General features: G+C 40.8%; 1 protein-coding gene across 6 annotated transcripts; it reads left to right on the top strand.

Moving 5' to 3' along the window:
* Positions 1 to 700: 700 nt before the first annotated feature.
* ZC3H7A (zinc finger CCCH-type containing 7A) lies at positions 701 to 27,906 on the top strand. Of its 6 annotated transcripts, none has more exons than XM_072349013.1 (24): positions 733 to 792; positions 1,811 to 1,909; positions 5,073 to 5,176; positions 6,206 to 6,245; positions 7,065 to 7,262; positions 7,848 to 8,006; positions 8,943 to 9,023; positions 9,123 to 9,161; positions 9,946 to 9,976; positions 10,495 to 10,775; positions 12,363 to 12,570; positions 13,529 to 13,593; positions 14,391 to 14,583; positions 16,240 to 16,401; positions 17,396 to 17,592; positions 17,824 to 17,921; positions 18,882 to 19,063; positions 21,951 to 22,027; positions 22,574 to 22,707; positions 23,096 to 23,201; positions 23,688 to 23,796; positions 24,354 to 24,487; positions 24,801 to 24,964; positions 26,187 to 27,906. In XM_072349013.1, exons 3-24 carry the CDS (start codon positions 5,109 to 5,111, stop codon positions 26,374 to 26,376), a joined length of 2,916 nt encoding a protein of 971 aa, XP_072205114.1. In that variant the 5' UTR covers positions 733 to 792; positions 1,811 to 1,909; positions 5,073 to 5,108; the 3' UTR covers positions 26,377 to 27,906. The 6 variants fall into 6 exon arrangements, with proteins under 6 accessions (XP_072205113.1, XP_072205116.1, XP_072205114.1 ...); XM_072349016.1 differs by lacking the exon at positions 1,811 to 1,909 and adding an exon at positions 4,238 to 4,313 and having other exon boundaries at positions 738 to 792; XM_072349014.1 differs by lacking the exon at positions 1,811 to 1,909 and adding an exon at positions 4,238 to 4,310 and having other exon boundaries at positions 753 to 792.
* The last annotated feature ends 36 nt before the right edge of the window (positions 27,907 to 27,942 follow it).

The raw sequence follows: 27,942 nt of genomic DNA, 5'->3' as shown, positions 1-27,942 counted from the left end.
GGCAGAAGATATAACGAGTCCTCGGCTTCACGCTCGCCCCGGAAGAGCAACGCAGACATCCTCGGGCCATCCCGGTGCTCGCGAAGAGAGAAAGGCGGTACGCGGACAGCCCGCCTTGCCGGGCGGCCGCCTCACCCCGACCCACACCTCAGCACGGCAGCCGCCGCCTCCCGCTCAGCTCACGGCGCATGCGCGCTACCCACGAGCGGAGGCGCGGCCGCCCCGAGCATGCGCAGAACAGGCAGCGGCTCACGGGCGGTCACGCAGCGACGCGGTGACGTATCCCTCGCGCCGGAGCGGATGACGTCACTGGGTGCGAGGGCTGCCGCGGGTCAGTGTCCTACGGCGGGCTGCTTCCGGGAGAGCTGAGCGGAGGCCGGACAGCCGTGCGTTGTCCCGCCCGCACTGCGACTGCGCAGCACGGAGCGCGCCGAGGCTCAGGGCCGTGCTGCGCCGTGCCGGCAGCCGAGAGCAGAAGGCGGCGGGAGGCCGCTAAGTTTTCAGCCAATCGGTAGCAAAAGGCTCCCCCGCCGCCACCAATCAGGAGTGCGAATTTCCAAAACAAGAGCGATGAGCCAATGGAAAAGCCCGCAGCGCCGGCGCTCCGGCCAATCGCGTCCTTCTGTCCTCCGGGCCGTGCCTACGGCCTCCCAGCGGCAGGGGGCGCGCGCGGCAGCGGCGGCGCCGGCGGGGGCGGCTCGGAGGAGGTTCCGCCGTTGTCGTCGTCGTCGCGCGCCAGGCCGCCTGGCTCCGCCTTCCGCGGCGCTGCGCTCCCGCGGGCCCGAGCAGCAGGTAGGGCCGTGCGGCGGGCCGGGCCGCTCGCGCTCAGCAGGGCCCTGTGGCGAGAGAGGCGTGGGGGCGCGGGAGCGGGTCCGGTCCTGTCTCCTCCCCCGCCTTCTCTCGCGGCCCGTTACAGCGCGGCGGGAACGCTCCCGCTCCTCTCCGCGCCGGCAGAGCCGTCGTTAGCCGCTCCCGGGCCCCGGCGGGCGCCGCGCCGCTGCCGCGTCCCCGGTCCCGCCCCTCCCGGCGGAGCGGCCGGGCCCTCCCCTGCCGCGTTGGGCGGCGCCGGTCGGTTCCGCCGTTGGAGATGGCGGAGCCGCCGCTCGGCGCGAACAAAGGCGGCGGTGGGAGCCCCGAGCGAGCCCTCGCCGCGGCGGGATGCGCTGCGGGCGGGCGCGGTTCGTGTCATCGGCGCGGGCTCGGCTCGGCTGAGCGCGTTTTCCCTCCCGCGGACGGGGTTTGACAACTTGCCGACGCTGAGTAAAGTTTGATGGCGCCGGGCTGTCGGCACGGTTCGTTTCTGGCCGAGCCGACTCCTCGCTGCCGCTCCTTGCCGTGCGTTGTGCCCCGCGGGGCTGTGCGCTGCGGCACAAAGCGGGCTCAGCTCGGGGCGTTCGCGCGGCCCTCCGCCCGCCGAGCTGTAGCGCGGCACGGAGCGGCAGAGGGGCGTCCGCAGCGATCCCGGCGGCGTCTGCGTGTGTTCCGTACTGTACAAACATTTGAGGCTCCTGTAGCCCAGCAGTGAGTTCGATGATGCGTGGCGAGAGGGTGCGCTGCCAGCTTGTGAGAAGCCGCCGGTATTTGAGCTTCAGCCGTGTGGAGACAGAGTGCCGCGGGGAGCGCTGCTGGCGGCGCTGAGGGCCGGGGTTGCGGGGAGAGCTGCTGTACGTGAGCGTTGTGATCGCTGCTGCCAGTGAGGAGCCGCATCAGGGCCGTTTGGTCAGCTGAAGGTCACGAACTCCCTGCGTTAGTAGCTCTTGTCCCCAAATAACATTGTGTGTTTTTCCTCTGTTCGCTTTGCGTCTCTCAGTGAGCTGTCTGCGCTGCATAGGAGAGGCTCAGTCCTGCCCCTCTCCTTACCCTGCGGACCTCAGCTTTCAGCAGGGGGCACTCACGGGGTGAGCTGCAGGTGGGTGCCCTCTGGGGTACGTCGGCTCTGACAGCAGCAGAACTGTTCTGGTTTTCATGATGTATGTTCGTGTGCTTCGCTGCCTGTTGAATCACTTTAGGGTCTATGAAAAGTGTCACATGAGACCTTGTAGCAGTGATTGCTGGGCTTGAGGTTTTAGAGTGTGCTTGACAGCACCCAGATTCCTTCTGCAGAAAGACTGAATTCTCTGGGTTCTGTGTGAATTGGTTGATTTGCATTCCAAAGATTCATTCTGCTTTGCGAGATAGTCTAGCAATAGTTGTGTTCAGATCTCTTTTGCCTAAAGAATTATCCCTGTTGTATCTTATGTATTGATGCTGTCCTTTACAATTTGGCTTGAATGCCTTGGAACTGACAAAGTATAGAAACAAGGGCATTATCTTGCCCTGTGCTGGAGGGAAAGCGTGTGGCAGCTTTGTGTAAGAGAGAAGTGTAAGCTTTCCTGTCTGCCAGAGCTGGGGTGAATTTGTCCTCCCTGCCTCCTGTTGGTCTGGCTGGTGTCTATCAGAAGAGGCGGTGCTGGCTGTTGGCAGTGAACTTTTCCTTTGCTTCTGCTTTTGTGAGATGCGATTGAACTAAAGCCCGTGGTGAGGACAAAATGGTATAAATTAGTCCTCAACTTGATGGATTTCAGCAGCTTTTCTTGCTGTGCCAGATGAAGTAAACAGAGCTTGGATTGGTCGTACAGCAACAGTTGTAGAAATATGACTTCTGATGTGACAGTCTGTTTGCCTATAGCCTTAGTTACTGATGCATAGTCTGTTTTTGTTCTGTTTTTAGCATGATACTTTTTCCTTTGCTTTAGGGTGTACTTTTCACTGAATTTTAAAGAGTAAAGCAAGAGCGTAGGCTTTGCTTTTATACTAATGCAAGAAATGTTTTAACTTATATATACATACGTGTATACATATATATACACACACACACACGTTTGTTTTAAATTTGGTTTGTTCAGATGAAGGAGAAAATTGGTTGCTAAATAGGTGATTTTTGTGGACTCTGAGTAACTGAAAGTCAAGACCCCATTATTTGCTTGCTTTGCATGTAACTGAGTCCAGTATAATTTTGGTTACACAAGGTGGTCTAAACATAAGGTGGATGGGGAAGATGAGACAGCTGTAAATCCTCTGCAAAATCATCAAATAGTGGGGCAAAATGACTGGATGTTAAGGAAGGATAACTTCTTCCTGAATGTCTTATAGATGGAAATGAGTACATAGAGAAAAACAGAGAAGTGTTTTGAGTAGTAAATGACACCGCTCATGTATTTTTGTCACTTTGCTGGCGTTCTCTTATCCGTGGTACCAGTTTGCATCAGTTCCATCAGCACTGTTGCTACAGAGGAAACGGATCTGCACATCCTCCAGTGTCAGTGTGGGAGTTATTAAAAAGTTTTGCCAGAGGTGATAGATAAAGGCAGCAGTTACGACACTGGACTCGTGTCACCTGCATTGGTGCAGTGCTGTGGTTGCTTGGAATTAGTAGAGCAAAGCTGATGTTAGTGCTCACACATCACGTGGGCAATGTATTGCCTGTTGCATTGTTGTGCAGGGACTGAAGCTTGTTTTGTTTTGCTGCCACGTTCCTGGGAGTGAGCATGTGCCCAGCTGCACAGCTGTGGGTTTGGTTCATGTGAGAATTTCTTACCAGCCTTGTTAGAATCGTGAAACCTGAATGTAAAGGAGTATAGAAAACATATTCAGGTGGCGATGGATTTCCTTTTGGCATTTACATTAGATTTCTTTGCAGATATGCTATTGTTGGTGAAATGTTTCTCTGACAGTAGAAGTCTTTTGTGTATGTACTAGAATCTCCCTGTGTAGTAATAACTTTCAGAAGAAAAGAGAATGCATAAAACCATGCAAAAAGCAGTAACAGGAAAGTGTTTGGTTATTTTCTGCCTTGGGAGCAGGTTACTGGGTGTTACTGCTGTGTGAAGATGTGCTGTCAGAACAGCCCGTCAGAGTGCTGCTGCTGGGAAGCCCCATGGCTGCCTCTGAGTGCTGCTGCAGCTGGTCGTGCTGCCCAGGGCCCGTGGCGGTGCTGGGGGTGCAGGCAGTGGGGGCCTTTGCTTGGCAACCCTAGTAGGAAAATGAGGCCGTTCTTTGTGCTGCACTAAGGTATGTGTAGAACAGCACTGACTGGGAGGGACTTCGGTACACTTGTGGGAGGCTGCTGAGAAATGTTTGCAAACATTGTTCCAAGTCAGTCAGGGAAGGGAGGGCATCTGGTCCAGCACTTTTCTGCTCTCAGTTGGGAATGCATTCAGTTTAGTGAGATGTTTTGTTTTGTTTTTATTCTTTTTAGTTCTTCCATTGTTGCTGTGGAATACATTCCTACATAAACTAATCTTCTTCCAAAAAATACGTCTTTTCTTGAGGTAGTTTGTTTTTGTTCAAAGTTGTAGCATTCTCAGAGTATGATGTTTGTCCTGCTGGCCTGTTGCTTAAAATGAAATCTGTTCCTCCATTGCTGTAAGGCTCAGCCATAGGCAGCAGCAGAACTGTGCTGCAGGCAGCCTTCTCTTGGGCGTTATGTGCAGCTTTTCTGCCTGTTTAACTTGAGTGATTGTAACTTCATTAATTGGATGACATGAGGAAAAAAATCACCCATTCAAACTAGTGAGATCATGCTTAGACGTTCAGTTGGCAATGCGGAATGGAAGTCATTCGTTTTTACAGATGAAGCAGTGGTCTTTGCTGGGAGTCTCCCCAGGCAGGCATTGGGCACATGGTCCTCCTGCTTCCAGGCACACCTCAGTTCTTGGCTGGCAGCGAGAGATTCGGGAGGTGGCACTAACAGTAGTTTCCTAATCAACTTGTCTTTTTATCAGTAAATACACTGAGCTTTTGAGGTACTTTCTAGTGAATACTGAAATAAATGAAGTACAGAGCTGTTGCAGACGGACTCTGTGGAAGCACTGAGCTTCAGCTTGGTTGAGCAGTAACGTGCGCATGCTGTGTGAGCGGCTTGCTTCACCCCTGCTGATGTGACTGCATGACGCAGAGCAGCAGGGAGGCAGTACTGAGCTGGGAGGTGCAGAGCGGCGTGGCTGTGGGTGCTGCTGCTGGGTGGGCATCGTCTGCTGCTGTGGGATGGGGTCAGCCCTGCTAACAGCACTCTGTCTTCTTTCCTTTTTGAGGAGTTGTGTGTCTGAAACGTGGATGTTCAGGATAACATGTCCAATGTGTCAGAAGAAAGAAGCACTAGACAACAGGACATTAAGAAAGGACTTCAGTTTATAGAGTATGGTGCTATGTTTTTTTTCTTGTGTGCATATGTGTCTGTGGGTACGGATGGCACTGGGGAAGTCCCTGTAATTGAATACTGTCAGAGGGCCTTTGGTTCTTCCTAAAGTGTAACACCAGCCCTGCTTTGTTCCCAAACAGAGCAGATGGGGGTGGGAGGATCTTCAGCATTTGGGAAAAATTGGCATGGACATTTTGGGTGCCTGGAAATCCCCCTTCCTTTTGTGGCCGTCACACCTGAGATGGGGCTGCTGCTGACTGCCTCGCTTTGTGCACGGCTGCCTGGATGTTTCTGGAGCTCATGTTTAACTTGATGAAAAAGCCTCCCAGCAGTTAATCTGTGCTTAGGTCAGTGCCAAGTTCCTCCCTACAAGATCCTGATAAGCTAAGCGGATTCTGAAATTTCGCATTCCTTCACTGTTCACATAGAAAAAACCCTGCACTTTAAAAAACAATTTAGAAGCAGCTTCTTGGTTAACCTGCACAGGGAGGGATTTCTGCTTTTCTTCCTGAAAGAACAGAGATAAATAAATGCCTGTTTTCTGCCAGAGAAAGTCTCTGTCAAGTGTCAAATGTAAGAACTCCTAAACATCCCTAAGTGTTAGGGGTATGGCTTAATTAACATTGGTGTGTTCTTTTGACAGGTAACTTGTCGTTTTATTGTGCTTATAGAAAGGTTGCAGTTCTCATATAGACACTGTTTCTACATGCTGGAGAAGAGAAAGGAAACTGTTTTTAAACAAACAGCACTGAGTTTTTAAACTCGGCATTCAAAATTGTAACATGTTTTGAAGAGAAGAACTAAGACTGGCTGTGTAGCTTTAAATGAAAATGATTCGTTAGTAATAGCAAAATGCGGTTGTTTAATTAAATCTGCTCATCAGCATTCGTGCCTTGCTCAGTACAGGCTGAAGAAGAAGCTGGGTTAGGGCTGCTTTTAAGTAAGAGCCAACATTCTCTGCTGTGATGGTCTTATGAGCTGTGTGCTCCCTAAATACATTTGTGATTTCTTGATTTCTTTTTCTAGATCTACTTTGCCCTACCCAGGGACACAAGAACAATATGAGGTAATGAAATTACTTCTACATTTCCTGGAGTGTTTTTTGCCTTTTTTTTTTTTTTTTTTTTTTTTTTTTTTGTATATTTGTTCTTGCTTTCAATCATCATTTAAGGAATAATACAGTATGAATGGTAATGTTAAAATGTCTCAGCATAGAAACCGGAGGACTACATGGACTGTGCTCCAGGTGTTCAGATATTTGGATGGCTGACAGTTGCTCAGCAGCTCAGATGAATTGGGCATTCATTGGATAAAATGACATGCTGTTTCTGATAAAGTTTAGGGCAGTGCAACAAAAGTGAGATAAAGAACACAACCTTGTGACAGATTTTGGTTAGGGTATGTGTTACTATTTTGTATAATTTTAAGACTTATGTTTTCACACTCATCTTTCTAGTATTTTTATCCAACACTAAACTGCATCACTGGACTCGAGAATGAGTTACTTAAGACTGCTAGTGTTCAAATTTTACTTTGAAAAAGCCTTCTGCTTTGCAAAAGCTGCCTTTGTGTGCTGCTGCTTTGCCAGCTGCTATGGCTGCTGTTTGCTAGCAGAGTGCAGGGAGCACAAATTACATTTGCCTTTGAGTTCCACACACAAAGCAGTGACTGTACGAGTCCTTCAGCCTCTTTTATTTGCATGTGTGGTGATGCTGAGTATTTGAGATTGTCCTGGGGGAAAGAAATACCAATGTAGACAAAAAATATAATAATTCATTTTTGTTCCATGAATTACAAGTATGCATTTCCTATTTAAATATGTATTTGGGAACATGGAAGATACACAACAAATACTGTTCGTCATGAGTGCTTTTCTTTATTACAGCTATTTATACGAGAACTTGTTAGAAATCTTTTTAATGAAGGGAATGATGTATATCGAGAAGGTGATTGGAGAGGATCGCTGAATCACTACTCAGAAGCTATTAACATAGCAGATTATGCCAATTCTGAAGAAATCCATGTGTCTGATGATATTTTAGAGAAGCTGCATGTAAACAGGATAGCATGTTTTTCAAACATGGTAAGCGTCTATTAAAACGGTATCATTTCTTGAGAATCCTCCACTAACACTGTGAAGGCATGGAAAGTTTAATAGTGAAAACCTCTTGGTGTTGTTTTGTCTCATCTTTTCACAAGTGTAATCACTTGGATACTAGAATGAATAGCAGAACAATCAGAATCATAGAATCTTGGAATGGCTTGGGTTGGAAGGAGACCCCCAGGTTCATCAAGTTGCGACCCCTTGCCACAAGGCAGGGCTGCCAGCTTCCAGAATAGTCATGCTAGACTTGAAAGTTGGTAGAAGAGTATTTTAATCTATTTGTTACTGACTGCTCCTGAGTCTGCCGCTTTCTCTTTGCAATAAGATGGCTTTTGAGAAAGAATTAAATTGTCTTCATCCCTCTTACTGGATTTTAGAAGAGCAGTAGCACAACTTTTAGTTGCATAGGGCAGTGGCTTAATGCATTTCACATGTGTGGTGTACAGTGGGCTTGGTGAATGTTTCATAGCATTTCAGTACCTTTGTCTAATACAGTTCAAATTCTACATTCCAACAATAAAAATGGTTCTGATTAGTTCCTTTTTTCTTTTCTCTCCCTTATAGGGACTGCATGAAAAGGTTCTAGAAGACTGTGAGATAGCATTAAGGTTAAATGAAAATAATTTTAGAGCACTCTATCGGAAAGCAAAAGCATTGAATGAGCTGGGAAGGTATAAGACAGCTTATGATGCTGTAGCAAAGTGTTCTCTTGCTGTGCCACAGGTAGGCAAATGATACTTTTATGGCTAGTTGTACAGAATTAATACAGAAAACATGCACTTACATCAAGAGCATTACTTTTCATTTGTTTTAAATGCAGGTTTTGGTGTTTGTTTTTTTTTTTCGTTTTTTTTTTTTATTCCTCTGTTCTTATTGCTTGCTTTGAATGTGAAGATTGATAGCAGATCTTACAGGCAGTAAGATCACCAAAAGAAACACATTCCTGTATGGCACTTGGCCCATAAGCTTTTGCAATAAATAGCAGAACCATTGGATTAACTGTTGTTTAAGATTCTTTGGACAGAGGTGTACTCTAAAGAGAAAAAGCGCCCATAGTTGTGATGTGCTCTCAAGCATTTAGTATTGCAGTTCTTAGCCATGCTCAGTAAGGACCTTCAGTTGTGGGCTATGTTTGTGTTAGCAGGCAGTGGGTGCTGTAGCAGGACAGGGTCTGCAGATTGCAGTGATGCTGCTGGCAATCTGATTTCCATGCTTTTTTTTTTTGTTTGTTTGTTTTTTAATGCTGATGGAATCTTCTTTTAAAATGGATAGATAACAGGGCAGAATACTGAGTTCTTTTTTTTTTTTTTTTCCTTTCTCTACCTTAGAAATAGTGTAAATGTGTGTCTATATGCACCCTACACGCTTCTCTGAACTTCTCTGGTTGTGGAAAATCTTCCATTTTTTATTTGAAGAAGCAACATAGTGGATACTGTTCTGTTTTCTGGCTGCTTTTTTCCCCCCAGATCTTAAAATCATGTTGATTGAGGATCTGTATTTTTGAGTGCAGCTTGCAATCCCATGCTTATGAGAGCATAGTGTGCATTAAGAGACATCTTGCACAGAGAGATCTTGCAGAACAAAGACTATTTGAGATATAAACTGATGTCTTTGACCAGATGATAATCCATGTATGTTATGACATATTATTTCTCTTAGGATGAAAGTGTGATTAAGCTTACTCAAGAACTAGCTCAAAAATTAGGATTAAAAATAAGGAAAGCATATGTAAGAGCAAAGGTAAGATTTGGTTTTATCTCACAAATTGTTACAGTTTTAATGTTAAGTTTTTCCCTTGATATCAATTTTGTTGCTCATGAAGGTGTCTTTTCATTGCAGCCACCCTCAAATTCAGTTTCTAGTGATGCATCAACTCAGGTGAGGTTTGACATGTTAAGCGTAAGATGGCTTTAAGCTACAGAGAACTGATCATTTCACAATGATTAAGTGAAAATTTGCAGTTGATGTTTTGGACTTCAGGTTTCTGTTGTTTTTTGTATACAGCAAAGCTGAATACTTATTGCTTGCTAGGACATGAGATTATCATTCAGTTTATCTTAGTAGAATGAATATGAGCTAAAACTTTAAATCTGGTTCAGTGAATAGATGAACTTTTAACATCTCGAGACAAGGATGTAGTTAATGTGATTTATTTTACATTATGTAGAGTAATGAAAGTGAGGAATGCTGGGATGAAGTGCCTTTAGATTTATTTGTTTGCCAAAATTTGGCCTTCATTAGCAGCTGAACATGTATTTGTTTTCATACAGCTAATGTATCTGAGTAGCACTGATGAAAAAGAGTTCTTAAAGATTTTTTCAGATGAAATAAGCGATTTAGGTGTAAAGGAAGACTTGGGATAGAATGAAGAAACACCAGAACAGCTCCTTTAAGATACTTTTTTGGACTCTTATTTTGCCGAGTATCAGTCTCACTGTTCCTTTGTTGGATGGTTACAAATTTTTAGTGATACAGCAATTGTCTGCAAATGGATGCTTTATCTTAAAAATTACTTCACCCTTAAATCCACTGGACTTCATAACTTAGAAGCTGTATTAAACCTAATTTAGAGGGCTTACATTCTTTGCCTGTAAATATATGTTTGAAAAATATTAAGGGCTCTTGTGCAAAGTACTGAGAGGCATTTTTTTCTCACTTGCAGAATTCTTCTTCTGTAGAAGATATTGAGTTAGGTGAGTCTTGCGTGTATTAGAGTATTAACACTAGGAAACTAGATACGTTATAGATCTAGTTGTATCTGTTATGAAATTTATTCTTAAGAAAATTTAACTTGCCATTTGAAAGATCTGTGTCAAAAGTCTGATATCTTTATCTGTGAAACTACACATTCAAGTGTGTCATGGTTTTGTGACAAAATGGCTGAGCCAGTCCTCACCTTGATAGGACTGAACTGCCATTAATATAATCATTTCACTGACCTGTTAAACTTGAAAGAATAGGGAGGGGATATTATGCCAGAGGTTCAGTAGCATATCAAGCCTGTAACTTTTCCTGTCTTTTTAAGTTTGAGCAATATATGAGCACAGAGATATGGATACATATGAACTGGATGGCATTTAATATAGTTTTGCTTTAAAATACTTAAAGTTTTTCTGTTCTCTGTCTCCTGACACCATCAGGCTGAAGCTTATGGGAGGTGTTTTTACCCCTCTGAATAGAAGTTCCACTCATTCCTGTCTTTCTGTTCCAGATTTATCTGACCAGAAGCAAGATACGGTTTCTTCTCCTTCTTCGTCAGCCTTTGTTTCTGAATTGTCTAAAGTGGCATCAGTACCCATATCATCATTATCTTCTGTTATGTCTCTTCAAGCGGAAAAAGCTTCTTTGCCTTCTGCAGCGTTGGCAAATGGAGGGAATGTTTCTTTCTCTATGCCAGAAGCATGTTTAGATTGTGGAGATGGAGATATAATTATTGGTGAAGAACTTGATGAATTACTTGATTCTGTGCCTGATCCAGATGAAAGCATAATGGTAAAACTTTGTTTGCTTTTTTTTTTTTGAGTGAGATCTTGTTTTGTATGTGAATTAACTTTTATGGTTACATTGAGCTGTAGTTGTGTATGGTCAAATTGATGCTCTCAGATGTGGAGGCTTGCAAATGTGTCTGTAAAGATACCAGGACTTGGCAGAGCTCCAAGGAAATCGCAGTGGATTTGTGTTCTGGAAGATTCGAGTGAGGTTGCTGGTGGATGGGTACTACTTCGAAAAACGCTGCTACCAACACTACCTCTGTGGCAGGGATATTACTTCCAGGAAATACCATGAAAAGTGAAGCAGACATTTGAAGTCTGAGCTGGTGTATACTTATTGCAACTGGGTCCTTTGTGAGCCTGGAGGTGTTTGATGTGCCCACCTTGGGGCTGCAGAAAGTCAAGCTTGTTCTTACAACTTTGTGGGACAGCAGTACTTGTGCTGTTGTCTTCTAGTGCACCAAGCAGTAGTTCTGCAATCAGAGCTTAGTCCACGCCTGTGTGGCAGATAGCCTCACAATGGCCTATTTCTGGTTAGCCGTTCATAATTTGTAAGAAGAGATTATTAGAAAAATTGAGGAGTTTTTTTGGGTTATTCTTCATTACACTGCCTTTCTAGAGTTGGAGCATACAAAACATGCAGAGTTCCTCAACTGACAATCAAAATGAAAGCTCTGATTGATGAGCAGAGATGGCTGAACTTAATAGCGAGGTTACTGACTCTGAGCTGTGACTGTGACAGTCACTTGGAGCCCTTAATACCGTGCTGTTAAATGAGGATCTGGCATGTTGGATTTTTCAATAAGTTGTTATTTTTAATTCTCATATAGCCATGGATGCAGCTGTAAAAAAGATTGATTGCAGAACTGGTTTTGTATTCTTGAAATAAAAAATGCATAGGCTTTTTACTATAAGTTTTATGCATTTTATTTTGTTGTATGTGTTATGGAAATTTCAGTTGTAAGTAATGTTAAATCATAGTAAATTTGCCATGGCAATGGTAAATGCTATCTTTTGAGATAGGTTGAAGCCTCATGTAGTGTAGAGCCTGAATGCACTTGGGGACCAGATGTTGCCCGCTCTGCAGACCAGTTTGGTCAGCCTCCAGGCAAGGAAGGAGCTTCTTGTGGCAGCAGTTGAGACACAGGGAAGGAAACTCCCACATTCTGTCGCATCCCTAACAGAGGTGTACAGAAGGATGTGTGGTTTTCCTTTGAGGGAAAAAGGTAAATTGGTTTATGCAGACTGTGATGTCATTCGGTACTGCCCCAGGATCTATTTCAGTGTTAACTCCTTACTGTTTGAATTATGTTCTCTTTATTTAGAAAAATTTGTGTAGGTTTCTGACTCATAAAAAAATTCAGAATCTCTTCTTCAGTTCACTTCAGAGAACTGAACCTTAAAAGTGTTTGATTCCTTGCATTAGAGTGATTTCTGCAGTTCTCTGCTGTACCTTTTATTGTTCTGCAGGTTTACAAAAGCTTACTGAAAACCTTATTAAAAGGCAGAAAGGAAGACTGTTGCAGATTGTGTTGAGTTTTTTTTTTCTTGTGTGAACCTTTTTCTTTTTTAATTTCTTTTCATCCAGCAAACTGCAGGTGCCAGGGGACCAATTCCTGCAGGCGGTGTGGCTCCCAGCGTGCCCTTTTCTGCTTCCTTGCTGGGGACATTGCCCGTTAGTACAGGATTTGTTCCTTCACCCTCCCTTTCAGAAATCTTTTCACAGCCTTTGGCTTCTTCACTGGAAAATTTCTGTTCACCGTTAAGCACCTTTTCAATCGGTGACCCAAAAAGAGGTAAAAAAGGAGTCTTAATATTTAACCTTACAATGTGGGAGAGTTATGAGTTAGCCAAATGGATCCCTTGTTTAACAGATTTTTACTGCTACTCAGTAATGCTTGGCACATGCAGAAGATTTGGTCTGTGCTTACATTTTTAGCTGTACTGATAATCATTGTTGGGTGTACACAAGATTTTATAAAGAAAGCTGTTGTTTACTTCGTGTTTGCATAAGTGTCTTTAAGTTCCTTCTCTTCGTTTCTTCTACATTTACTGTGGAAGTTACTCGTTTTGGGTGAACAAGGAATAAGTAGCAGCCATATTATCTTCACGGTTTATTTATGTATCTATTTTAACAAAGTGTAAACCATTTCTGATGATTTGACAATAAACGTGGAAAGACCTAAAAAGCTGGTTGGTATAACTGTGTACTTTGAAAAGATAGCAACCGTACATGTTTGGATTCAAGCTGTAGGTGTATAGTGAAATAGAAAGAAATAGGTGGAGAACTAGAAAAGATGAAATAAATTTTGTCAGATCACCAGTGTTACAGAATGTGCTCTTAAGAATGAAGAGACAAAATAAAATTAAAAATAGAAGAATCCTCTTAGCCCTCTTTCATATCTGTATTTTTGATAATCAAGTTTTGCTTATCTAGCTACCCTTTTTATACAGCATGAGTATTATCTTTATGTTCCTTCAGCATATGTCTGCAGAGCTGCTGCTACTGTCATTCAGTCATACTGTCAATGATTACCAAGTTATTTTTCTACTGAGATGTTTACAAGGGGAATTTCACATAACTGGTGGGGGAGGGGGAGCACAGAACTATGTAGCAAACAACTGCAAAATGGGTTCCTTGTTAAAAAACAAACTTTTGATACTTAATGCTTCTCAGGAGTTAAAATGTTTTGAATGGGATGTTTTATAGGATGTTTTGGGGAAACTGAAGTAATTGAAACTTTATTCTTTTAGACCTTTCAAGTTCAGCTTCTAGAGATGGAACACCTACACTTAGCAGCAATAACTCTCCATTGTTTGTAAGTATTGTTAATGTTTTCCATCATTTCAAACCTTGATCCATCAAGGGCTTAACACACATCTTAATTTTTACAGTAGGAAGTTTTTTTTAAAGAAAAAATGGTGCTGTGGTCCCATACTTGGTTCTGGTATGGGAGAGAATTGTGTTGTAGCTCAAAACAGCAGTAGTTGGACACAGGGGAAAAAAGCGTTCTAAAATCTACAATGATTGTTTCATATTTGTGATCTGGCTGCTATCATGGCTACTTTTTATTCTGTGGAAGTTGCTTTAAAACACTTTTAACAGTGTAAACTTAAAAATAACCAACCTAAAAGAGAGAAAATCCCTTTTATGGTCTTAATGCCAAATACTACAAGTCCTAGAGAACTGTCTTAGAGCAGGAACAGAGCAGAGACTGCCTCAAACCTGAGAATTCTTCTGGTCTCTGTATTGTAATTGTGCTATATGTCTTGTGCAGATACTGGCCCTGATAGCCACTGATTGTGTGTGTGAGGGTGATGTTGAGAGTGCATTCTTATGGGCCATGTTGTACTGATAGTCTGGCAATTGCTTCTGTTCTCTCTGTACTTGGTTGCATCTTGTTATGTGCTTGGTAGGCTGAGTGTATGGCTTTTGTGAAATCTCTACATCCACTTTTATGACGTGTACTTAAGCTTGTACTTGATTTTCTCCATGCAAAGTTTTTTTATGCTTTGAATAATAATTTCAGTCAGCTAATTTTTATTTATTTGTTTATTTTTTCTGTTGGAGAAATGAAATGAGATGGCTCAAGTAAAATATACTTTCTTCCTACAGATAAATGGCCCTAGTAGTTTGTTTGGGTCTGAAAATTACATGGGGATTTCAGGTCAAACTAGAAATGACTTCTCAAATGTTTTTAGCAGTGCAACTGCTAATACATCTGTATCTTCAGCACTTACGGGAAGAAACCCATTAGAAGGCACACATGAGCTAAGACAGGCCTGCCAGTTATGTTTTGTCAAAAAAGGTAAGGGGCACTGGGACTCAACTGGGTTGATTTAAAAACAAGGCGAAATACCGTGAAATAAAACAAATGAAAATACTTTTGGCTTCTAAATAGCCCTCAATTCTGACTTGTTCTTTGCAGACGTAATTCAGTCTTGTTATTAAGGAACTGGTAGAATGTTTCAGCAGCTTTTTATCTTCTTTCTTCTTGTTTCTATTTCTTGTCCTGCTAGGTTCTTGATTTCTAAAACCTCCACCAGTCTCCACATGCTTTCCCCAAGCTGTAGGTTAACTATGTAAGGTCATTCACATTCTGTATTCACTTTCCTCCCAATGCCCAGGGTACTGTGAAGAATGACACCTTTGCTCAAGACTAAAAAAACTTGCAATACCCTCTCTGATTGGCCATGGGGAATTGAACTGCAGTTCAAAGTACCTGGTAACCTTCACATCCCATCTGTTTTATTGTTTTTTTTTCCAAACTAATTCTAAATCATAATCATGAGGCTTCCAAACCTTAGTAATAATTAACTCCACTGTATTGACTGAAAGGATCTTAACCTGTACTGGGCTTTTATATAACTAATCTTTTAGACCTGAGCTGTTGCTGTTAAACAGAGCTGTATTCTAGAAGCAATAGCTTTTATTAAGACTAATCTTAAAAAACACACATTGTGCTTCAAGTTACAGGTGTCAGTTAAAGTACACCATAGTAATGGATCTTGGAGATAGCTGTATTGAGGCATTTTGACGATGACTATTGCAATTTTAAGAGCTATTTTAGGCTTAAATTATTTTTACAAGAAAAACCTGTGAAGTGATTTGAAACACACTAAAAGTGCAGGAGCTGTAGAACTTTGAAGGGAATACTTTGTTCATTGTCTTGACTTTTTTATATCAGTACATCTATTTCTTCTGTTTCTCTGTATCTCTATCAAAGCCTTTAAGTATCGCCTACTTATACAACCTCAAATTATTCTGTTCCATCAACTTGTCCAGGGAAAATGAGTCGCACCCTTTTTCATAGACCCCAAGTAGCAAAGAGCAAAGTTCACTGAGCATTGCTAGTCTGCAAACTTACTCCCTGATGTCTTTCTTTTAGACATAATATAATCTGCACTTCAGTGCCATCCTGAAATGAGATTGTAAACGTGGGCACACTTTTCCTTCCCAAATAACAAAGCTCTGGGACTGACATTTATATTTTGGGCATATGTACTTCTTACCTAGCATTTTGAGTCTGAGCATAGGAGCTGTTTTAATATAATAGAAAATGAAGACTAAGTGGGCCATTTTCTGATCCTTGGAGTTCACCTGCATAGACTTCTTGTAAATCAGCAAATTAATTTTAAAATAGTGTTATGGAAAAATATACTTGGGAATTTGACAAAAGGTAGTGATTTGTTGCTGTCCCATAGCATTACAGGGTTATGATACAGTACTCCCTCCGTGCTTTTTATTGACAAGACTGGTCATTTTGTAAGTATTTAGTTTTTTTCTGTTCTGCTCAACATGGCTGCTGATGACTTTTGGTTCCTCAGACTTGCTGGTTCAATTAAGAATTCCATACACTGTGTTTGTGTTCTTCGCTTTTGGGTGTATGCGCCAATCTGTGCATGGAAATTATAAAATTACATTGCAGTTTATGTGAATAAAAGCAATTTTGTGATTGTTTCAGGTCCTAAATTACTGGATTATGCTTATCACCCTAATTTAGAACATAAATGTAAGAAGGATATTCTAATTGGTAGAATAAAAAATTCTGAAGATAAATCATGGAAAAAAATACGTCCAAGACCAACAAAAACACAGTATGTGGGACCATATTATATATGTAAAGGTAAGTGTGTTATAGATGGTTTGAGCACAAATGTTAACATTTTACTAATATCTTCTAGGTTTTTCATGGTGAAGTATTGAATGAGATTTTATATGTGTTCATGGGAGATGGAGAAGGGAGTTACAGCGTTCTTTATATTTTCAGGGTCATGAGAGAAGCTATATTTTGACAATGTGATTGTTTAGAAAACATGAGCTGCACTTCTGTTCTTCATCATGAATAACTTCAGTTTTGAGTGTGGTATTTTTATGTTCTTGCTTCATTTTACTGCATCCCCTTGAGCCATCTCTCTTTTCCTACGAGTCGTGTATTACAGTACAGATAAATAGGGACGGGCGTAGAAGTAGTTCCCTTCTGTTTTCTAACATTCCCCCAGAAGTTGTGATGTGCATACGTGTCTGTTTTTGCCAGCCAGCAGGAGAGAGAGAGTATGGATCATGCACTCTGACTACAGCAGGTCTGTCAGTATGCACATACTTTCAAGTAACAAGATAGTCTGTTTCATTAAAAACATGCTCTGGACTAGGAGGGACTTGCAGGATAACCTTTTCAGCTTCCTGTAGGTTTGCAAAAGAACTGCTCTGACCGTCAGGCAGTCTTGGTGGATACTGTTGCCCTCAATGCAGTGTATTCTGAGTGCTTAATATGCAAAACAACAATAGAAGAAAGTATTATTTTGCAGTATGGACTGCTAATGATGCAAGCAAGATGGCTGTTGTGTTAATTAACAGCCATATCTGACTGTACTTAAGCAAAGGTGCTCTTGGTTCTCAGCATTGTTGCCTTAGAATACAAAAAGATAGTTGATGGAGATGTTGAAAATTTAAAACTCAGAAAGGCTGATGCCTGTCAGTCAGCATGAGGTTCTTCTTCTATCTGCTAGACTTCACAACGGATTTACCATAACTGTCTAGTAGACTTGGTAAAGGTTTTAAGATGAACTTAGAGTAGAAGTTGGGTAAAAGCAGTGTCACATTCGCTGTTATCATTTTAGATGTTGCTGCTGAAGAGGAATGCCGATATCCAGGGCACTGCACGTTTGCATACTGCCAAGAGGAGATAGATGTGTGGACATTGGAGCGCAAAGGAGCTTTTAGTCGAGAAGCTCTTTTTGGAGGAAATGGAAAGATCAACTTTACTGTGTCACGACTTCTTCAAGAACATCATGGATTCTTTATGTTTCTTTGTGAGGTGCTGCTTTATCTTTAATGATAAAATAAAAAGTATAATAGGTAATATAATTATCCTATAAGAAATGCTTTTGCTTGTGACTAACTTGTAAGTTTTGAAATGTGTGTTCAGTCATAACCTGACCAGCTTTGAAGCAGAGAATAGTTGAAGTCTATGATAAAATACTCAAGGTGAGTATTTCAAATATATTTAAATAAATACTTCATAATTAATTGGGTTTTTTTATTCCAGAAATGTTTTGATCATAAACCCAGAATAATAAGCAAAAGGAACAAGGATAATTCATCTTCTTGTTCTCACCCTGCTATGCATGACTTCGAAGATAACAAGTATGTCTGAAATAACCATCTCTTTGAATTTCAGATTAAAAGCAAAGATTTCAGGGTATTTATGAATATCGGTTTTTCATTTCTTACTTGTTGATAATTTTTTTTTTCCTTGCTAACTGACCGTGGTGCTTTGACAGTATGGCTAAGACAAACTTTGCAAGCAAGGTTTGCCCCGTGTAACTAAATAGTAAGAGCTGAGCTTGGTGAGCTGCATTGGTGTAATTATTTGCATGGTGCTGAATTTATATAGGATTTTATACATATCTTCTTTCTTCAGTCTGATGTGCTTATTCTGCTTGAGTTTTAACGCAGTTAGTTAAGTACAGGTTTACATTAATTACCTGAAATTAATTACCTGAATTAGACCACAGGTCTTAATAATTCAATTCATACAAAGCAGTGACAGAAGTCTCTTTATTCTTTGAAAGATAAAAAGACTTCACAGCAGTATTGTTGGATTATTGATACTACATACAGTTAAATTTTCATATGACAGAAATGGAAGTGGGAGCATTTTAATTGCTTTATTCATGCTCTACTTCCCCATGCTGAGGAAATACCACAGCTGTAAGAGTAAGGCTTTTACTGGGATGCATCAACTCTTTTTTTTTTTTTTTTTTTTAAGCATCATTAAAGAAAGAATAAGTTCTTGTGTGAAAATAAAATAAAGTGAATGTGATACACTTTGCTGCTTAGAAACCAATGATCCAGTTGGATTGGATTCAGTAATGCTTTGCAGAAGAGGAAGCTCTTGATTTCACAAGAGCACTGATTTGTGATGTTGGTTTACTCAGACTAGAAACAGTAATTAGGTGCTACTTCCTTTTGAAATTGCTGGTTTCAAGTAAGTGTTACAAAGGCATTTGAGTAAGCTGTGATAACAGTGGGTTATTTTACATTTTTTTTCCCACACATTAAGTCATTTTTAGACATATCTAAGACTGAATCTTCTTTAAACAGGTGCCTTGTCCACATTTTGCGAGAAACTATGGTGAAGTATTCCAAAATTCGCCCTTTTCAAGTTCGGTGTCAACTTGACCTGTGCAGACATGAGGTACATTATGGCTGCTTAAGAGAGGATAAATGCTTTTATGCTCACAGTCTGGTAGAGCTTAAAGTCTGGATAATGCAAAAAGAAACAGGTATGTTAAACAGAATGTTCATCTTGCTCTTCATTTTATTCTGCTGCTTTGCCTAGCAACCTGGGGGAGGGAGGTGCATTGACTTCCAGTCTGCTAAAACTTTCGTAGCAGCACATTAGAGAAATGGCTGTGTAAATAGGGTACAAAGTGTTGATAAGTTTACTAGCTATTGAAGGTTAGAAAGGTTTTAATAATAAAAACCGTCAGCACAGCTTATTATCATCTGATACTACTTTTTGTTGAAATAAAATCATAAATGTCACGTTTTTATTAAATCCGAGTCCAACCAGATTTGTTCTTATTTTTAAGCATTCACAGTTTAGAAGATCTTGATCAAATATCTTCTTCATGGAGCACTGGGGGAAATTTTTGGAGTATTTTATTTTATGCCATTGTTCCCATCCATTCCAACATACAAGAACCTTGTTTTCTCTGTAGTTGAGCTTTCATTTAGCTTAGTGTTGATCTGGTATTCTTACATAGTAAGACAGACAGTAAGTGCTTCTAGGTGGGCACTCTGTCTCAGTGGTCAACTGTAGGTCTAGTCGGTTTTTCTGCTCTTCTTCATACAGGATGCTTAGAGTGCTTTTTTTTTGTTTGTTTCTGCTGGTTTTTGTTGTCTTCTTTGAAGATAACAGATTTCAGTACTTTATTTTTAGCTGATGTCTTCTGAACTGTATTTCTCTGTACTTATTGCCCTTCCTTGGCCATGAGTTCAAAACTCTTTGTAATCTTTTTGTTTTAAAACTTAAAATAATTGATGAACTGTTGGCAATAAACAGTTTGTGGCCCAGCATAGTTGCTTATTTGTTCTACTTTGCTTTGTACGACTGTACTTTATGTAAGTAGTTGTGCTGGATCATTGTGATGCACAGAGGAAAAGGGAAGCTTGGCAGTCCCTATGTGGTGCAGCATCGTTGGCATTTTTTCCCCTTTCTGCCTGCGGTTTATCCTTCAGTTTATCTCGATTCTTGTGCCAGTGTGATAACAGAAGCTGTCACACAGACGTGAAATCAAAGAGAGATAAGAGGTGGCTATTTTTGTGCAGATTTCCAGTCTGTCTCTCCTGAGCTCATCCTTCAGAGGTCTCTATGTGAAAATAAAACAGTCATTTTCTGTTCCTACCCTCTGCCCCTACAAAGTCAAGCACAGCAAATACTTTCTCTGTAATTTTTGTTTTGAAGTAAGGATTGGGTTCCCCAGTAAACTCGTTTTGCCACAAGAGGATGTGTTTTATTTTTGGAAGGATGTGTTGCCCTCATACTTCCCTAAAGTTACTTTGAGCTCTAGGTTTTGTTCTGATTCTGGTTCTCTGCTCTCAGCATGAGCCTCGTCTTTGGAGTTTAAGGTATGGGAATGTATGGGAAACTGTTGATCACAGCCTGAACCTCTGATTAACTACCTGAAGCAAGCAATGAGTCAGCTGCAGGAGCACAGGTGAAGGTAATTCATCTGTGCTCCCAGGTCTCGTTTAAGGGCTGACTGCCACTAAGGCAGGATCTCTTTCTCTGGAGATTGCTCCTGTGTGCAGTTTACTGTGAACCTTCAGCGTTGGTGAGCATTTTCCATTTATCATAGATTATCTTTCTATCACAATAATCTTTCATATGAAACATCTGTTTAACCTCTGTTTACTTATTGACTGTATAATTGTATAACTTCACAGGGAAGAAAACAAATCCTACCTCAGGAAAGAAACATTTTACCAATCCTCAAATCCAAGCAGATCACAGAATCACAGGGGGTGGAAGGGACCTCCAGAGCTCATTGAGTCCAACTCCCCTGCCAAAGCAGGTTCCCTACACCAGGTCACACAGCTCGGCATCCAGGCAGGTCTTGAATATCTCCAGAGAAGGAGACTCCACAACCCCCTGGGCAGCCTGTTCCAGTGCTCCGTCACCCTCACTATAAGAAGTTCTTGCACACGTTCATGCAGAACTTCCTATGCTGAAGTTTCTGTCTGTTTCCCCTTGTCCTGTCTCCACACACAGCTGAAAAGAGTCTGGCCTCGACACTTTCGACCCCACATCTCAGATATTTATAGACCTGAATCAGGTCCCCTCTCAGTCTTCTTTTCTCAAGGCTAAACAGGCCAAGTTCACTTCATAGGGGAGATGCTCCAGGCCCTTCACCATCTTTGTGGCCCTCTGCTGGACTCTTTCCAAGAGATCCCTGTCTTTTTTGTACTGGGGAGCCCAGAACTGGACACAGTATTCCTGAAGAGGCCTCACCAGGGCAGAGTAGAGGGGGAGGATCACCTCCCTCGACGTGCTGGCCATGCTCTTTTTAATGCACCCCAGAATGCCATTGGCGTTTTTGGCCATGAGGGCACACTGCTGGCTCATGGCCAGCCTGTTGTCCACCAGGACGCCCAGGTCCCTCTCTGCACATGATATTTGTGTAGATTTACACCAATAACTGTTACAGTATGTGAAAACACTGTATAGTTCCAATACGAACCTTAGCTGTAAGAATGGCCTAAAACAAAGCTTAATTAACAGGGCTTGCTTAAGATCTTTTTAAAGAAGACAGAGGCAATCTAGTTTCTGCCAGCTGCTGTTGTGTTTTTTTGCATTCTGTAATAAAATGGAGGTTTTATAATGAGATTGGCAGAGGATATGTTTATAGAAATTGTATTTACACAAATACTTACAGATGCATCTTTATATATTTGGACAACGTATAATTTAGAAAACTTCCATGTTTGCTTTTTAATGTAATGTTATGTACTACATTTATGTTTTGGAGGTGAGATTCTTAAGTATGCATGTAGGTGTATGTGTGGATGTAAATACACATTTGGGACTTAAGTAGCACAGCAGTTTGGGCATGTCTGAAATTTCAGAATAGCTGTAAGTGCTCATGAGCTTTTAACTTTCCTTTAAAGGTATTTCACATGATGCTATTGTTCAAGAATCAAAGAAATATTGGCAGACCATGGAAGCTAGTGCACACGGGTCACAGGTATTTTCATTTTGCCTTGAAACTAACGCTGTAGCAAACTTGATTCTTTTTTCTGGTCTGTGTGTCATATAGCATATTTTAGAAATTGCTTACTTCTCATGCTCCCTAAACGAACTTTCTGTATAGCTTTCCTTATTCCACTTACGCTTAAAATACCTGCTTTTCTTCAATACAATTACTTTTTTCCTTTCCTTATTCTGTCGCAGGTGAAAAAGAAAACGAAAATATCATTTCAAAGGCATTTGCCACAGGGCAATTAATTATCTTTTCAATATGTTGGACTTCTTTAGGTTCAGTTTATACATCATATTCTCACAACTTCTGTCTGCGTATGCCTAAATCAGAAATGAGTAAAAAATGCATTCTTTAAAAAATGGCTAGATTTGAAATTTCAGGAAAAACTATTACAGGGCATATAGTATAACTACAGTGTATGGACATATGTTGTAAACTTCTATCATAGGGGATAATTCATAATTTCTTATGGATTTCCTTGCAGATACAAAATACCTTTCATTGTTGTTCTTTTTGTTGTTTTTGCATAAGATCCTTGGGAACCAAATGAAATATGGATCACTTAATTTGAAGATGAAGTTTGTTTGTGGTCAGTGCTGGAGGAATGGTCAAGTTAATGAGCCAGACAGAAACAAAAAATACTGCAGTGCGAAGGCAAGACATCCGTAAGTAAGACAGAGCAGCAAAAATTTTGCCTTTTTGTCAACTTTAAAATCTCTTTTGAAGAAGTTTGTACTTTGTTAAGGAAAGAGGTCATACAGGGAATTCAAAAAGCGTATTGAAGCGTAATAGAGTTTCCAGAAAAATTCAATTAAATTCCAGCTAGAAGGATGGTGGCTTTATAAATAGACATTCAAGGCTTTCCTGGTACTGCTTTGATCTACATTAGTGTCTTCTGTTATCATAGAATAGCCTGGGTTGAAAAGGATCACCGTGATCATCCAGTTTCAAACCCCCTGCTGTGTGCAGGTTCGCCAACCACCAGACCAGGCTGCCCAGAACCACATTAGTTAGTATTGCTTCTTTTCATTGAATGCATCCATTTTTGTCTAGGTGGACCAAAGATCGCCGTGTGGTGCTTGTGATGTCAAACGAACGTAAGAAGTGGATGACTATCCGTCCCCTTCCTGCAAAGAAACAAGTGCCTCTGCAATTTGATGTATGTCAACCTAAAAATAGCCTTTAGTGTTAAGAAAACTGAATAAGTGTAAAATACCAGTAACTGGCCTTATTTCATCAGCTCTGCAGAAATTCCCAGGGGAACTGGTAGAATATGCTGACAGTGTTTCTCCAGAGTTCAGCCTTAACCTGTGAGATCAGTCCTTTTCAGTTCCCGAAGCCCTCTTTCATCAGCAAGAGTTGATCACTTAAAAAAAATGCTTTAACTAAATTCTAATTACTTACAGTGAATATCTTAGAAATATTTCAAACAGCTGTGTGATCTGGTCATCTGATAGGAGGTAAAAAGAAGGCCTGGTGCTTGCATCTATTGGTTTCCATTTTGAACTACAGTCATTTTATAAAATGGACGTGGTTTTGTGTTTCATGTAATGTAAATGTCTGTCGGGGGGGAGAACACTTAACTAAAAAAAAAAAAAAAAAGTGCTATCACCCATGGAGAATATGTCTTTAATTCATATTCTAGTTGTGCAATCATATTGCTTCCGGCAAGAAATGTCAGTATGATGGAAACTGCTCATTTGCTCACAGTCCTGAGGAGAGAGAGATGTGGACGTATATGAAGGAGAACAGCAGTAAGTAAAAAAAGTAAAGATTAAAGCAATGCAGTAAATCTAACTTTTCTGCTCCTCATTTTTGTTCCTCAGTAACTTTTAAATCAACTTTATTTTACTACCTTTTGTACTAGGCCTTGAAGGCTCTTAGTTTATTTGAATGAGCCCTGGCTGAGTATTCAAAAATAGCATTAAATAAAAATAGCTGCATTAAATATTCATGACCTGAATTGTACATTAATAACAAAGTAGTTTGTATAATATTTTTGAAGTGTTAGAAGTAGCATATTGGTCAATGGAGCAAATTATCAAGTTATCTTTACTTTGCGTGTCTGTTAGAAATACGTAACTGTGTTGCTTTCTCTGTGTAGTTAGAAATGGGTCCTGGTGAGTAGCTAGAGATTCATATTGCTCCTGGTTCGTATCTCTAAACTGTGTAGCTGTCTATGCCATGTCCTTTTTTTTCTTCTTAAAATAGGTGGGGACTGAATTATTCTTGCAAACTCAGTCATTTATCTAGTATTCTCAGACTTTTGCCTTAATTGCTAATTACTTATTTTAGCTTCTGCTCTCATTAGTTCAAGACTTGGAGCAGTTGTACGACATATGGCTAAAAAGTCAAAAACCAGAAAAAGGAGATGATACAGCTGCTCAGGCGAATAAAGAAAATGGGAAGCAAATTCACATGCCGACTGACTATGCTGAAGTAACAGTAAGTAATCGTAGCTTCCTTTTTTCCTTCCCAGTCAGTAATGTGCTGTTGTCCTTACTCTCCTGGTGCTCCCTTATCTCATAGCTAGCTATGCTAAATGCACAGTTTAACTGAAACTGTAAAAAACAGTTCTTCTGAGTCCTCTAAAGCCAGTGGAAATCATAAACTGCAGATGTTGTTTAAATAACTGTATCCAAGCTAAGCAACAATTTGTACACTGACATAAAGAAAGCATTTAAAATGTATTAGGAGCAGTTCTGTGTGAGTAAAATGGAGTTCTCAATGTTTTGTTTTCAAACTCACTGTTGAACAGGTGGATTTCCACTGCTGGATGTGTGGGAAGAACTGTAATAGTGAGAAACAGTGGCAGGGTCACATTTCTTCTGAGAAGCATAAAGAGAAGGTTTTCCACACAGAAGATGATCAGAACTGCTGGCAGTATCGCTTTCCAACTGGATGTTTTAGCATTTGTGATAGGTATGGGCTTTCTGAGATTCATATATTTTGTAAACAGAAAAGTTCCACTTCACAGTATAAATAATTAGTGCCATTGCATGTATTAACACACCATGTTCCGACATTTCTTTTATTGCGTGTCTTTCAGCAATAAGGTAAGTAATTAGCACTATTTGAACGTGTGCTGTTAGAAGTTGGAGAGTGACGAGCTTCCTAATTGCAGAACCCAATGAATTGTTGTGAGTTCTTCATGAGGGGCTGCAAGTTTAGAGCAGCAGGGGGAAAAAACTTGTTCAAAAAAATTCTGCTAGTAAGCTTATTTAGACATCTGCCTTGCATTACCCTTGGAACACAGCTACAGTTTCTAGTTGGACAGTTGTAATTGGAGCTGTAAGGCAAATAGAAGTATTATGCTGTTTTTTCCCTGCATTGGTTGTTTATTTTGCTGCTTCCTTTAATCTGTAAATGCAGCCCATTCAGCTGGCTGCAGTAGATTTTGGTAAGCCTGCTGGCATTTCTTTGCACTGTTGCAGTTTTATTGCAAGGCTGAAAACTTTGAAATCATTTTCCTGATTCATAAACTTTATCCATTTGGAATCGTGTTAAAGATTTTGAATGTTCTAGAGATCTTGAGAGATGGCATAGCATACAAAGCAAGTTATTTGGTGTGTGCAGGCACTGCACAGTAGTTTATGTGCTCATTTACTGTATTTTTAGTAATGTGATGCTCTGAATGCTAACAGAGCTCAGATACGCAATATAAAGTGAATATCAATTGCTGTGCTTACCTTTTAACAGAAAAATACTAGAATATAATGAATTCCTGAGACGTGCTGAATACTCCAAAACCAAATTTAGTTAGCAAAAGAAAATTAAAGGAATTTTTAAAATAAAGGTTGTTTTGTAGCTTAGTGAACTAAATGTGAAGGTCATATTATCAGTTACATTAATACCTGAAGTAAATGAACGGTGTCAAGCATTAAATGACTCAGTAAGATATCACAAAGAACAGAAAGAATCATCTCTTCTCCTCCACAAATACTTGACAGCAAGGGAAGAAGAGCATAATCAAATGCTAAACAGTATCATCTTATTAAAACTTAAGTATTCTTCCAGTTATTTTTATGACTGTAAGAATCCAAGAATCCACTGCATCTGAAAAACGTGAGCACGGTGAAATATGTAGATATAACAGTTGTCATCGTAGTGCTACAAAAACACTGCTTAAAATCTGTCTTAACAGATATATGGCTGGTACTTGCACAGAGGGAAACAACTGTAAATTTGCCCATGGAAATGCTGAACTCCATGAATGGGAAGAACGAAGACAAGTTTTAAGAATGAAGCTCAGCAAAGCAAGAAAAGATCACTTGATTGCTCCCAGTGATAATGATTTTGGAAAATATAGTTTTTTGTTTAAAGGTTTAGACTAATACTGAGATGACGTAAACATGTTACCAGCTGGAAGCGTAAACCACAAAAATTGTCAATAATCAAAAGCATGTGACAGAAAAGCTGCAGGTTTTCTGCTTTTATTGGCATATATTGTTCCTCCTGAACAGCAAAATATAGTAGATTTAGGGGAATTGAGTGGACCTGTCTGTGCTGTCATGAAACAGAGCGGTGAATAAAAAAATCTGAAGTATTATGTGCTTTCTCACCTCCTGTTGGACGAAAATGATAGAGAATAGAAGGGGGAGAGAGGTTGCAATGTCTAGGAAGCCCCCTAGTGTCAGTCCTTCAGCTGAAAAACTTTACGGTATCAAGGTATTACAAAGAGTGTTGCGGGCTAAGAAAATGATGGATGAATATTCTTCAGATCTTTTAATGGAGACGATTTGTTTAAAACAAAGTTTGCTACTTATCTATATGTAGGTTGCTAAAAAGGATTTTCTTATTAAAGATTTTAAGCAAAATAACCATTTAACTACAATATATGTTGAATGGGTATTTTTTCTCTATTTGTATGTTTCAATATAATTTACTGAAAAAGGATCTTGGGAGGAAAAACGTATTAATTTTTGAAAATGAAGTAGTTAAAATTGTTTCTTGGTCTTTGCTGTTTAAATGATGATTTTGAAAGATTACACTTGTATGTCAGTATTGTGTATTATCGTATGGACTAATGTTGCCTGTAATAAAGAGAACTTTACACGAAGCTCTTTTCTGCATGTAGCCTCTCAGGACTGAGGTCTTGTAAAAACAGCCGATGGTTTATTTGCCTGTTAGCAAAAAGTTTGAGCACCTGTTGCTGAAGTCTAGGTTAGTTTCTGTGTCTCGGCTGCTTGTTTGCCATTTGCTTTATCGTTGTTACTGCCTTGGACTCAGCTGCACTGACAAAAACGGCCCACGTGCTTGCAAAGCAAGAGGAGCAACGCTGTGCGGGATGCAGGCAGGCAGCGCCATCCTGGCTGGAAGTAGGTGGGAACAGCCCGACCACCCCATCCCGTTTATTCTGAGCTGCTGCTGTTTATTTCGTTTTGGCTTCTTGCAGATCCTACAGCAGCTTCGCATTTGTGCTGATTCAGTTGTTTGTTTAAGCAAGCTCCTTTATCGCTCACTAGCAATTGCTAAATTAGTTTGTCTTTTTTTCCCTCTTCCGCCTCTCCCTCTTCTCAAGAGCTTTTTTAGTCACCCTTCTTGGCATAAGAAATTAGAAGAGCTTTAAGAATGACTTCGGGAGCCTCAGTGTAGTCGTTGGCCGCATGTTGTGTACGTGGAAGCTGTGGAGCCGAAGGTCGGTGGGGCGGGTGAGCGCTCGTTGCCTTTGGGCGCACAGGGCTGCGGCTGTGCTGCGATCGACGGCGTGGAGTACTATGGACATTTATTTCTGTGACAAAGCCTGACTGTATCGTGTGCCTTTCTGAATTGTTCTCTCGGCTTTACGCTTTCGTTGTTCAATGTAAGTGCTCTGTAAATTATTGGAAGTCATTCTGGACGAAACTAAACGTGAATCCCTTGTTCGTTAGCGGTGTGAGCTCTGATTGCTGCACGGGGAG

The sequence above is a fragment of the Excalfactoria chinensis genome, chromosome 14, assembly GCF_039878825.1.
Source record: "Excalfactoria chinensis isolate bCotChi1 chromosome 14, bCotChi1.hap2, whole genome shotgun sequence".
Lineage (NCBI taxonomy): Eukaryota > Metazoa > Chordata > Aves > Galliformes > Phasianidae > Excalfactoria > Excalfactoria chinensis.
This window is presented reverse-complemented; position numbering and strand designations above follow the sequence as displayed.

Bases quoted from the DNA above. Each gene is read 5' to 3' on its own strand.
- ZC3H7A (XM_072349012.1), top strand. From the start codon at position 5,109: ATGTCCAATGTGTCAGAAGAAAGAAGCACTAGACAACAGGACATTAAG. The intron at 8,007-8,942 runs GTAGGCAAATGA...TATTTCTCTTAG, and splicing joins GTTCTCTTGCTGTGCCACAG to GATGAAAGTGTGATTAAGCT. The intron at 13,594-14,390 runs GTAAGTATTGTT...TTCTTCCTACAG, and splicing joins GCAATAACTCTCCATTGTTT to ATAAATGGCCCTAGTAGTTT.